This window comes from Gopherus evgoodei, chromosome 2 (assembly GCF_007399415.2).
Source record: "Gopherus evgoodei ecotype Sinaloan lineage chromosome 2, rGopEvg1_v1.p, whole genome shotgun sequence".
NCBI lineage: Eukaryota > Metazoa > Chordata > Testudines > Testudinidae > Gopherus > Gopherus evgoodei.
Window position 1 is genome coordinate 212,354,061 of NC_044323.1, and position 12,484 is coordinate 212,366,544.

General features: G+C 43.8%; 1 protein-coding gene across 5 annotated transcripts in view; it reads right to left on the bottom strand.

The window, feature by feature from the left end:
• The window catches only part of ROCK1 (Rho associated coiled-coil containing protein kinase 1), a 199,002-nt gene that overhangs the window by 108,801 nt on the left and 77,717 nt on the right, over positions 1-12,484 (bottom strand). For 4 of the 5 annotated variants that reach the window (XM_030552881.1, XM_030552882.1, XM_030552884.1 and 1 more), the window contains 2 exons: positions 8,530-8,674; positions 930-1,068 (listed from right to left, as the gene is read on the bottom strand). In XM_030552881.1, coding sequence (XP_030408741.1) covers positions 930-1,068; positions 8,530-8,674 — 284 coding nt within the window. The remainder of the gene's footprint in view (positions 1-929; positions 1,069-8,529; positions 8,675-12,484) is intronic. The other variant, XM_030552885.1, reaches the window with a different exon arrangement.

Below are 12,484 nucleotides of genomic sequence, written 5' to 3' on the forward strand. Positions count from 1 at the left end.
AATCAAGCAACTTCCATTTAGCAATGTAGCAAGTGCTACATCAAATTAGCAATTCAAAAATTCTCATGATGAAAAACACTTCTCATGGGTACAAACTGTGAATTAAATGCGAAGTTAAGATATGAATGCCAAATTGATATTTCAAGTCTATTCTTATTTGCAGGCCCTACTGATGAGAGTGGAATATCATTTGAGATGCTAGCAACTGAACCAACAAAGTTCTCTGGCTCCACTGCCCTTATTACCTGGGGAATCAGAATGAGACACACAGAGGATCTTTACTTTTTAAGAGAATGTGAGTTGTGTTCTTGTAACTTAAAGGAAAAGCCTATCTAAGCTTGCAGTGAAGCATAAGATTAGATGAGACTAAATATGCAGGCTGTCTGTTTTAAATTTTTTTTTCCTGTAATGTTTTGTTCCAAGTAATAAATAAAAAAAGTTTGTTTTAAGGCTTTGGTCAATATGACCATCACTGGTTCCCAAACAGAGGAAATGCAGATGCCTGAAACCTAGTCAGACCTATAGGAGGATATGCAGCTGGAATACACAGTAGTGTGCAGGTGTCCTGGTCAAATTAAGGGAGAAAATGTGAGATTCCAGCCCAAGAAAGGTAAAGAGGAGCAGGGAACGGGAGAAGGGAAGAAAAAATGGAAATAAGTAAACCCGATGGAGGTGCACTCAGACAAGAAAAAGGACAGAAGGTACAGCTGACCTCACAACTGTGACAGTGTCTATATGGTAGCAGAAATATATTACATAAGAGGTCAGAACAATGGGTGTTTCTGATACTGTTCAACTGTTTAAAATACCACTAGAAAATCATGCACACACAAAATGCTTGTTTGTTTGTTTTGGTCACAAGAGGAGAAAATATCATTAACAAACATGAATTTATTTAAAATTCTGAATAAAACTTTGGGCTATTTTACCTGTCAGTTAGGAAGGCACATATAAGGTTTTTTGCATCTTTAGAGATATCATTATCATCAGGGAAGGTAAGAGAGTTCTTATGGTTCATAATCTTACTATATGTTCCAACCAACGAATCCGCATAAAAAGGTGTATCACCTGAAGAAACAGCAGTACAAAAATTAAATATCCTAATACAATATGTAAATATCAAAAGTACCGGAAGTTTTAATTTAGAACATCTATTTCTTTATTATACACTGTGCCTTTGAAGACTCTCAGTGCATACAGTCTTCTTTTTAAAACTTTAATAAAAATATCTAATAGTTCCCATATTTTGAGTTCTATAGTACGCCACTTTCTTAAAAACTTGATGCACGACATACAACGTGCAAGTTTCTACTTTTTGTGCACATTCATTTTATACCTTAATAGGTATAAAATAATTATTTCTAAGCTCTATAGCAAAACAAATGCCTAAGAAAGCCTAAAACGTTTGATCATAACGTCTTTCTAAAACATGTAAGGTTTTCAGACAATGCCTCAAAAGGCAACACAATGAAGATGCCATTATCAGTCTTTTGTATTACTCAAATTACTAGAAACAACTTTGTCACAAGATGTCTTGATATATGTTGGTACGCAGCTGAACTTAATTGAATGGCTTGACTTTTTAATTGTTCTAATTCAACTTTGACATTCCTGCTGTTATCTGGATTATTGTTGAACACGAGCCAGAGTTCGCCTTGCTTCCATTTTTACAAAACAGAAATCAAGAAAAAAAAACCCAACATTTTTAATAGGTCTGGGAGAAAATTTTAAAAGTGCCATTAATGAGAGGTGTATGTAAAAGTGTGGGGAGGGGGACCTAAAAGGGAAGGTAGACAAGTGGGAGGAATCTTGGCTGTTCTTTTAGATGTGTTGCTCATGTCCATTCCATGCTAGGTGTGTGCATCCCACATGCACAGTTGCCAGACATTTTATTCCCTTAGTAGTATCCATAGGACCAGCCCTAGGGCCCCCTGAAGCCCTGCCTTGCTGGTAATTCCAATAGAGGGCTAGGAGAGCAGGTCATGGAATGGACATGAGAAACATCTTGAAGAACAACAGTTATGAAAGGTTAACAACCATTTTTTCTTCTTTTGAGTACTTCATGTCCATTCCACACTCACAAGCAATACCCCGGGGCTCAGAGTTCATGGACGTGCTGATTGCAACATTGCTCTCCCAAAACTGGCATCATCATGGGCCTGTTGGGTGAAGGCGTAGTGGGATGTAAAGGTATGGACAGACAGACAACCATGTTGCAGCTCTGCAGATGTCCTGGATTGGTATCTGCATGAGGAACACTACTGACAAAGCCTGGGCTCTCATGGAATGAGTGATCACGATGGTCAGAGGCGGAACCTTCACCTGCTCATAGCAAGCTCAGATGCAGGCAGTTATCCAGGACGAGATTCTTTGGAATGACACCAGTAGTCCTCTCTCTCAATATAGAGGACCAGACCCACCTAACATATACAGCAGATGTTCCTCATCAGCACTGTAGGACTTTGAAAAGAAAACTGGCAGAAAAATGTCCTAGTTCTTATGGAACTGTGACAACACCTTTGGTAGGAAAGCCGGGCAGGGGTGCACTTGGATCTTGTCCTTGAAGAATATCATATAAGGGGATTCTGATATCAGGGATTTGATCTTGGAGACCCTTTTGGTCGAAGTGATCAACACTATGAAGGCAACCTTCCAAGACAGGAGCAGTAAGGAACAAGATGCCAACAGTTTTAGGGGGACCCCGTGAGCTTTAATAGGACCAGGTTTAAGTCCCATGGGAAAATCGAGTTGCAAACCTGAGTGCAGAGCCTTCCAAGCCCTTGAGGAACCTGACTATCATCTTGTGCGAGACGACTGATCTTCCCCGTACTGAAGGTTAGAAGGCTGAGATGGCTGCCATGTGAACATTAATAGATGATAGAGCCAGACCTTGATTTTTCAGGTGGAGCAGATACTCCAAGATGGACTGCAGGGAAGACCAAGATGGAGAATGATTCCATTTGGAGGTCCAACAAGTGAAACATTTCCACTTAACCTTCCACCAGGACTACCTACTTGGCTTTCTGCTACCTAGCAAGACTTGCGGAACCTGATTCGAGCAGTCTTACTCCTCAGGGTGCAGCAACACAGCAGCCATGCCATCAGGTATAGGCAAGTGAGGTTTGGGTGAAACAGCCAGCTGTGGTCTTCCAAAATCAAGTCCGGACAGGGTGGGAGCGCTAGTGGAGCTGCCACTGAGAGGTCCAGAAGGACGCCGAATCAATGCTCCCGGAGATGATACGATAACCTTTGCCTTGTCCCTCTTGATCTTTAGGAGGACCTTGTGAATCCAGGGGATTGGTGGGAAGGTGTACAGCAGGCCATCTGCCCATGAGAGCAGGAAGGCATCGGAAAGGGAGCCCTTCCAGAGCCTGTGCCTAGAACAGAATCAGTGGCATTTCTTTTTCTGTCTGGTGACAAACAGGTCCACCTGGAGAGTCCTCCACTTCTGGAAGATAACACTAGTGACCTCTGGGTGAAGAGACTATGCGTGGAGAGAGGAAAAGGACCTACTGAGGTGATCTGTCAACGCATTCCAGTCTCCCAGGAGAGGCGATGCCTCAAGATGAATAGTGTGCTTGATGCAGAAGTCCCACAGTTGGACGGCCTCCTGACACAGAGCTGAGGATCAAGATCCCCCTTGCTTGTTTATGTAAAACATCAAGGCCATGTTGTCTGTCAAGACCTGAACAAGCTTGCCTGGAACATGGAGATGTGGAAGTAAATGTCCTTTCAACTGAGGGTGACATACCAGTCACCTGGATTCAGGGAGGAAATGGGAATGGAGGGAATTCAGAGAGACCATGCCAAACTTCAAATTTCTTGAGAGTTTTGTTGAGGCAATGCAGGTCCAGGATGGGTCGTAAAACTCCTTCCTGCTCAAGTCTTGAGGGACTTCCTCTACAGCCTCTAGACACAGGAGGGCTTGTACCTCCTGGATGAGATGCTTTTCGTAAGAAGGGTCCCTGAAGAGGGGTGGGATGGAGAGGTGGATAAAAACTGCAGTATGTAACCAACTGTTGCAGTACTGGGCACCTAATGGTCCAATGTTATGTAGGACCACACAGGGAAGTCCAAAAACAAAATGGGGGATGGATCCTGAATCAAGTGTGGTATGTCATCCTCAGGCATGCCTTCAAAAGGCCTGCCTGGTCCCACCGAGGTACCTACTTGTACCTGACTGGGAAGCTGAGGTAGAAGGCAACGGCTGACTATGTTTATAAACCTTTCCTTTTCTTTTATAGGGTTCCCACCTGGATGGTCCTGAAAACCTGGGAGGCTGTTGAGGCCTGAAATGCTTCCTGGAGGCCTCAGGAGCAAAGCATGGCCCTTGGGTCTTTGAGGCCACGAAGCTTGGAGTCCATCTGTTTGGAGAACAGGGAGGTACCTCAAAGAGGGAGGTACCCTAGGCAGACTGCTGCACCACATGCGAGAGGCCCAATGACTGGAGCCATAAACAGCGCCTCATGACTACCACTGACACCAGAGTTCTGGCCGCTGAGTCAGCTGCATCTAGAGCTGCCTAGAGGGAGACCCCAGCCACCATCTTGTCTTCCTCTAGAATGACCATGAACTCCTGCCTTGACTCCAGCAGCCCGGAGTCCCTAGACTTGACCATTGAGTCCCACAGGTTAAACTTATACCTCCTCAACAATGCCTGCTGGTTAGAGATATAAAGCTTGAGGCTACCCAAGGAATAAACCTTTTGCCTGAACAGATCCAGCTTCTTAGACTCTTTATTCTTTGGGTGTGGGGCTCTTTGGGGTTCCACTCATTTGAGGCTGACACCACCAGTGACTTGGTGACAGAGTACACACATTCAAACCCACTGGCCAGTACATAGTACTTCATCTCTGCCCTTTTTGAGGTAGGGGGCAGAGACCAAGGGGTCCGCCATAGCGCCCTTACCAGCCCCAACACTACCTCATTGACTGGCAGGGCCATTCTGGAGGGATCCCCTTCAGCCAGGGTATCAATCAGGCTGTGCATGGACTCCATTAGCTACTCATCTTCCAGCCCCAAGTTTGTGATGTCCTGTTTCAGGAGCTCGTGATAGGCCCTGTAGTCATCTGTCAGAAACTGGTTACTAGGACCTGTGACAGCCTCATCTGGAGATGACAAGGAAGAGGCTAGCACCATAGGAGGGGCTAGTCCTTCATCCTCCACTTGCACCACCTCCATTTGGGCTACTTCAGTGACCTAGGTACTGGGGTCGGTACCGGAGTGGGGGTCGGGTGCCGGCTGGGATGAAACAGTGGCTAATATATCTTGGACACCACCAAGTGTGACCACAGGTTCCAATATTGCCAGTGCACTGGCCAATGGCCCAGGGGCCGAGTACCAGCTGCAGTGCCTGTACCAAAGTCCAGTGCATAAATCAGGTTCCAGTACTTTTTCGGCAGGATGAAGGATTCCCCCTAAGATTCTGAAGAGGACTCTTCCCTTGGAGAGCCATACCCACTTCTGCTTCCAGGTAGTGCCGGGAAATTGGTGACAGGCACCAGGTTGGGGACCACTATGGCAGGGTCTTGGAGGGCTTTCTTCTAGGAGGTGCCACGGTGGTTGTTGTCGCGATGGAACTCACCACCCCTTGAACTCTCTATCCCTTGTAGCCCTGGCTGGCAAGGGGTTTTGTGGGGTGGGCGGTATCAGGAGGGGATCAAATCCTTTGCAGTCTGGAAGGCCTCCAGAATTGAGGGGACCCGCAGGGCATGCAGTGCCACAACCAATCCCAGGAGCCAGAGATGGGTCCCAGACTGGGCTCGGTGCCCTAGGCGAAGTCGCCAGAGCCGAGTGTGTCTCTAGGGAAGACGAGTGGCCCACCATGGGTCTCACTGCATCAGCTGCTCCCTGCTTGTCCCTCTTTGGCACAAGAGAGTGCCCTCTCTCAATGCACTGTTTCTTATGCTTCTTCCTCAGCACCAGCAATGGAGAACGGTCCCAGGAAGAGCACAGTGCCAGTGGAGCACTTCGCCTGGAGGCTTAAGTGCTTGGCACTGATCTGGAGTGGCATAACTCCAAGGACAGTCTGAGGGCTGCCTCCATGAGCAAAGCCTTCAGACCAAACATCCCTATCTCTGTGAACGCAGTCTGAAGCCCCTGCAGATCTCCTTAATGTGAGCTTCCCCAAGGCACTTTAGACAACTCGAATGCAGATCACTCATTGGCATGGACTCACCACACGAGGCACACGGCTTGAAGCCTGAGAACCAGGGCTTGCCCAGTCCCTGGGCCAACATCCCTTGATGACTGGGACTGCTATTTACACTATATACACCAATATTAACTTCTAACTACAAAAACTATAGAGAACAGACTACAAAGTCCAAACCACTGGGAAAGCCTTGCAAGAGCAAGGTGGTCATTCCAAGCAACCGTCATGGGTGCTAAGAAGGAACTGAGAAGGTGCGGATCCAGCAGCACCCCTTATACTGGCACATGTGTGTGTGGCTACAGGGGACACTACTGCTGGTCCTACAGATACCACTAAGGGAAAAAAAAAATCTCCAGCAACTGTGCATGTGGCACTTGCACATCTAGGATGGAACAGACATGAGCAAGTACTCAAAGAATGGGAGCTTTATTTGAGCACCATGCAGCTTCAGCTCCAGGCAGTCTCTTCTCCTCAGCAGCATTCCCCCCGCCCTACCAGCAGTGCCCCTGGACACCCACAATGCTGAACAAATTACACAGTAGTTACCCCTGGTGGGAAGAGGCTCAAATTTGCAGATAGCCAGCTGTTCTGCTTCTGAAAAACCAGGCAACATACCTTAGTTCCATATAGCCAAGCTTTTATCCACCAGACCCAACTAACGACCCTCACCTCCCAACTTCCCTGCAGAGAGACGAGGGAATTTTCCATGTGCCTCCTACCTCACAGTTTTGCAGGGGCTAGGCTGCAGTGTCTGAAGGGCAGGGAGTACAGTGGGAGCTCCTCCTCTACAGCAAATTCCTGAATGACAGCCTTTTGGTCTCAGGACTCCCTGTGGCTGCAGGTTTTGCAGCCACTCTGAACCTCCCATGACCGCAACCATCTTTTGGCTCTAGTTGGACTGACATGGAACTTCACAAATTTACCTTAGTAACTCAACCTGTGAGGCCCAATGCAAGCAGGAGGTTAGTCTTAATATAAAGCCAGCCAACTGTGCACCAGATTAGAGGACAACACCTACCTGCACAGCCACAGCGCACAACACACCACTAAATAAAAACTACCATGCTTGCATGGCAAGTGAATGTTATTCACCTTCATGGCTGAAAACAAACAGGAGAGTACATTTTGTTTCTAAGATGTTTTCTGACACACTGCAGTGCATGTGGCAACTGTGCATTGAAACAAAATTTTGTTGTTGTTCAGGTACCACTGTCAACAAGCTCTCATACCACAGTTTATGAACTACTCTAAAGAATGTTCAAATATGGTCAATTCTTGCTGTTGGAGCCTCGACTATTGAATTCCTTCTCACTCACCAGTGACTGAATTAGTTGACCTGACGATGACTTAAGGTTAATTTCTTTGCTCAATTATTTGCTTGATTTGGGTGTAAGCAGAAGTTTTGGTGGGTGGCTACAATCTATTATAGGCAAAATGACTCTCATATAATTATAATTACATATATATGCTCAGATGTTGTGGAGTTGGGTGCATCATTAACCACAATAATGTAAGTCTTATTAATATAGGCATCCCATTTAGTGAAAAAGACATTTTGTGCCGATACATTTTATTCAAATCAAACAGGATTGTTAGGATGCTTCATGTTCAACAAGACTTCAGGAGAGAAGCCTTAAATGTTTCTACAGTGTCCACCACTGAAGTGCTGACAATATATTAACAAGAGGGGCTCTCCATTTTTTTCCTTAACCTGTGATGAACAGCACATACAGGAATATATGCTTGCAAAGAGAAAGTGAATGTATTAATTTGTTGGCCCATTTTAAAAAATGGTCTCTCATAACCATAACCAAGGATGGAGTCAGCACAACTGGGCCAAGTTATATTAAGTGCCATGTAGTGGAATTGTTATATTCTGTTTCTGAATGATACACAGGTGTACTAATACAGCAAACAATTCAACTTGTTTCATCTGAAATGGGAGGCCAGGTGACTTGAGATCTTATAGGATCATCTGAACTAGGCTTCCTTGCAAAACACCTTTGAAAATACCGGACACATGATGCACTTTGGTACATCTCACAAGCAAAAATATATATATATCTTTTCATCAATTATATCTGGCAGGGAAATTTTAGCAGTATCTAGGGAGGAGAATAAAACTACATCACAAGCAAGTTCCTTTAACTTAAAAACAAAATTAACAACACTAACCCACAAAAGCCTACTGACATAATATTGCTGATGCCTCTGTACAGCACAAACATTTTCTGTAAATACTACAATTACTGGCAACCAGTAAAGCAGAATAATTCTGAATTAAAGTACATGAGAAACATCATAATGTGATTTTAACATAGAGTAGTAAGTAGAGTTAATTTTACTCATAAAACATTGATGATCTTGTTACTCACCAACAAGCATTTCATACAAAAAGACCCCAACTGACCACCAATCACATTCTTGTCCATAGTAACCATCACCACCCTGGGATTTTAATACTTCAGGAGAAATATAATCCGGTGTTCCAACAGCTGTATCACATCGTACCATACCTTCCTACAAAGAAAACAAAACAGTAAGGCTCAAATATTTAGAATGGGAATTGCACAACATTTTAAGGGAGTATTTATCATCTAGATGAACACTCCTTTCCTAAACAACAGAGATTCTGAAAATGTTGGTCTGAGGTGGGCATTCATCATTCTAAAAGCATCTTTTAAATGCAGCACATAACTCCAGATCTGCCAAAGATATATTTTAATGCTATTTCATAACTATTAAACGGCTCTGAAAAAAGTCCACAGTAACACAAAAAACTAAATGATATTAAAACTTGAAATCCTACATAGACAAACTGCATAAGGGATAAGGGCTAGAAGGAATGTCCCAAGGCTGCTTGTGCCAGTGGAGAAAGAACTGACAAATTAGGGGCAGTCTCTTGGCTGTGATTTAGAATACTGGATTCATGGTCTGCATCCCTTGTTCCTCTCTATTGTTCATACAGTTTTGAAATGATTCTAGGCTCCATAGGACAGGGCATGTTATTCATAGAGAGGGGATTTGCAGGGGCAATGTCATAATGGAAAACTGTTGCTTATAACTAATTTTTGCTTAACATATCCAATTTAAAACCAGTATTTTTTGAGTGAAATTAAGTGTATTCCAGACACTGAATTGCCTCTGCAACACCAGTATATGCTAAAGTCTATTTATTGGGGATGGATGTCTTTTTTTTTTTTTTTTTTTGGTACTTTGCAGCTCTGAAATAAAAACAAGGATAACACCTTTCTTCATCAAAATTCATCATTACCTAACTGTTCCAGGTCTAAACATAATGAAGCTTAACATATAGGGCCAAATTCATGCCTAGGATACTCCTCTAAAGCCATTTGAGGCAGTAATGAGGAACTGCCCGCACATACTGCCCAAGCGTGGCTTTATTTGAAGGAGCTCCTACTGCCTTTTATTTATTTATTATAAAGCAGTTAGACAAAGTTCTTCATTCAAGCATTCCTGAAAAGATTTAACAGATGTGCTTTATCGTTTACATGTTATCTATCCATGATCACCTATTTCAATGTTCTTCCCCAGTATATGTTCATGTATGCAGTACTGTTTGACAGAAACCAATCACAACACTGTGTAGGGAACAGTAATTTTTTTTTTTGTTATAGTGCTTGCAAACTTGCTTTGGAAATCATTTATTATTTTATGGCCTCATAAGGACATATTCCAATAGAATAATTCTGAGGTGTCTTTCACCTGGTTGGTCGTCAAACATTCCTGCTGAATGAATTTATGGCAAATAAGCACATAAAGGGCACAGCAACTTTGGATACTGATTGCTTCATCCCAGACAAATGAGACAAATTGCTTCAGCTTTTTTTTTTTTTTTTTTTAAATATACACACACACACACACACACACACCTCAGTAACACAATAACCAAAGACATGAAGGAGATAGTTTATATGCAACCACTGAGATACTGCCATGACCTCAGATTTTTCTAAGGAACAATATGGATTTGATTCTTCAGAGCTTTGAGTAGCACATTAGCAGATATAAATGTGTCCATCAAATTAAAAAGATTTTTAAGTTTCTCATTGCATTGGGGCTTTTCTGCCAACAAGTCCCTCAATAACCTGATTCTTTACACTGAAAAGGTTGCAGCAGAATCAACCTTTTCTTCTCAATTTGTGATCAGGCTGCTAGATGGCAAACATAAGTAACTTTTTTTAAATTATCAATAGGAATACTGCCACTCTGGGCCTGATCCATATTCCATTAAAGTCCACGTAAAGGCGCCTGTGGACACTGAATCAGCTCCATAGTGTAAAATGAAATGTGTCACTAAACACATCATGTTCTATAGAAATCGAAGTCTGGCAAAAATATTTCCCAATTTATTATATGCTTTTGTCTGCCTTGACATTATGCACTATGTGTACAGTAACTCTCATATTAGGATCTATCAGGCTCATTTATAAGAGTAGCTTCCCTAGCGCAAATAAGGTAGTCCGAGGCTGTCTACCTTAAGGAGAAATAAGTTATTCAGAAATGGGGAAGAGAAAAAAGTTCAGAAACTTAGGAGGATGGGGATTCCCCCCTCCCCATCCTTACAGGAGAAACAAAAATATTTAAGAGTATTGTTTCCTTGACAGAGTGGGGATTAGGGTTGAGTCTCCATTCTCTTTAATTCTTGCTTTTAGTTTCCCGCTCTTTACCACTGCTAAATAGCTTAAGTCCCTCAAGCAGATAAAACAAGAAGCTCGTTCTGCAGTCTAGGTCAATGAGATGAGCAGAAGTAGGAGCAAAAGAAAAAACAAGAAGGTACAACAAAGGAATTTCAGACTCTCACTCACATTTGAAAAAACAGTACTTTTTGAGAGAGAGTCAAGTCCTTTTTTTTCCAAGTTCTTGTGTTTTTTTTTTAATGTACTCTCCCTGTTGATAACAGTGGCATGGACTGCAGCCTCAGACTAGGGCCTGGTCTACACTACAAGTTTATGTCAAATCTAGCAGCGTTAAATCAAAGTAATCCTGCACCCGTCCACACAATGAAGCCATTTTTGTCGACATAAAGGGCTCTTAAAATCGATTTCTGTACTCCTCCCCGACGAGGGGAGTGGCACTGAAATCACCATTGCCATTTCAAATTAGGGTTAGTATGGCCGCAATACGACGCTATTAGCCTCCGGGAGCTATCCCACAGTGCACCATTGTGACAGCTCTAGACAGCAATCTGAACTCGGATGCACTGGCCAGGTAGACAGGAAAAGCCCTGCGAACTTTTGAATTTTATTTCCTGTTTGCCCAGCGTGGTGCGCTGATCAGCACAGGTGACCAGGCAGTCCCAGAATCAAAAAAGAGCTCCAGCATGGACTGCATGGGAGATACTGAATCTGATCTCTGTATGGGGAGATGAATCTGTTCTATCAGAACTCCGTTTGAAAAGACGAAATGCCAAAACATTTGAAAAAATCTCCAAGGCCATGATGGACAGAGGCCACAACAGGGACTCAACACAGCGCTGCGTGTACCAGAAAGCCAAAGAATCAAATGGACATTCACGGAGGGAGGGGCGACTGATGACTGTAGCTATCTCACAGTTCCTGCACTCTCCGAAAACCATTTGAATTCTGGGCTGAGCTCCCAATGTCTGAAGGGTCAAAAACATTGTCGCGGGTGGTTCAGGATATGTGTCGACAGCTCCCCCCCCCCCATGAAAGCAAAGGTGAAAAATCATTTCTCGCCTTTTTTCAATGTCACCGTATATCTACTGGATACTGCTGGCAGACGCGGTGCTGTAGCACTACACAGCAGCATTCCCTTGCCTTGCGGATGGCAGACTGTACAGTATGATTGGTATCCATCATCATCGTCCCGTGGGTTCTCCTGACTGGCCTCGATGAGGTCAGTCGGGGGCCCCTGAGGAAAAATGGGAATGACTCCAGGTCATTCCCTTCTTTAAGTTTTGTCTAATGGAGATTCAGTCCTGCCTGGAATATCATGCGAGCTGGAGGCTTCTGCCTCAGGCTGCTCTCCCAGTCAGCAACACCACGTGGTCGTGCCTACCCTAGCCAACCATTGCTACCAGGGCTCACTATCGGATATGTAGACCTCTACATTCTGCTCTAAATAAAAAAATTAAGCTGCCGTTTAGAACTGTCCCCTAACACACATATCCTGGGACATTTTGTCTTTTACCAGTGTCAACCAAAGGCCCACACACAAATGGAGATTCAGTCCTGCCTGTGCTTTTATCCTAGCGCTTATCACAGATTCCCATTTTCAGCTATAGGCTGAGCAAGTGCAGAATGGTGGTTCACTCTACTTCACTGTAAACCAACCGCCCTCCCCTCC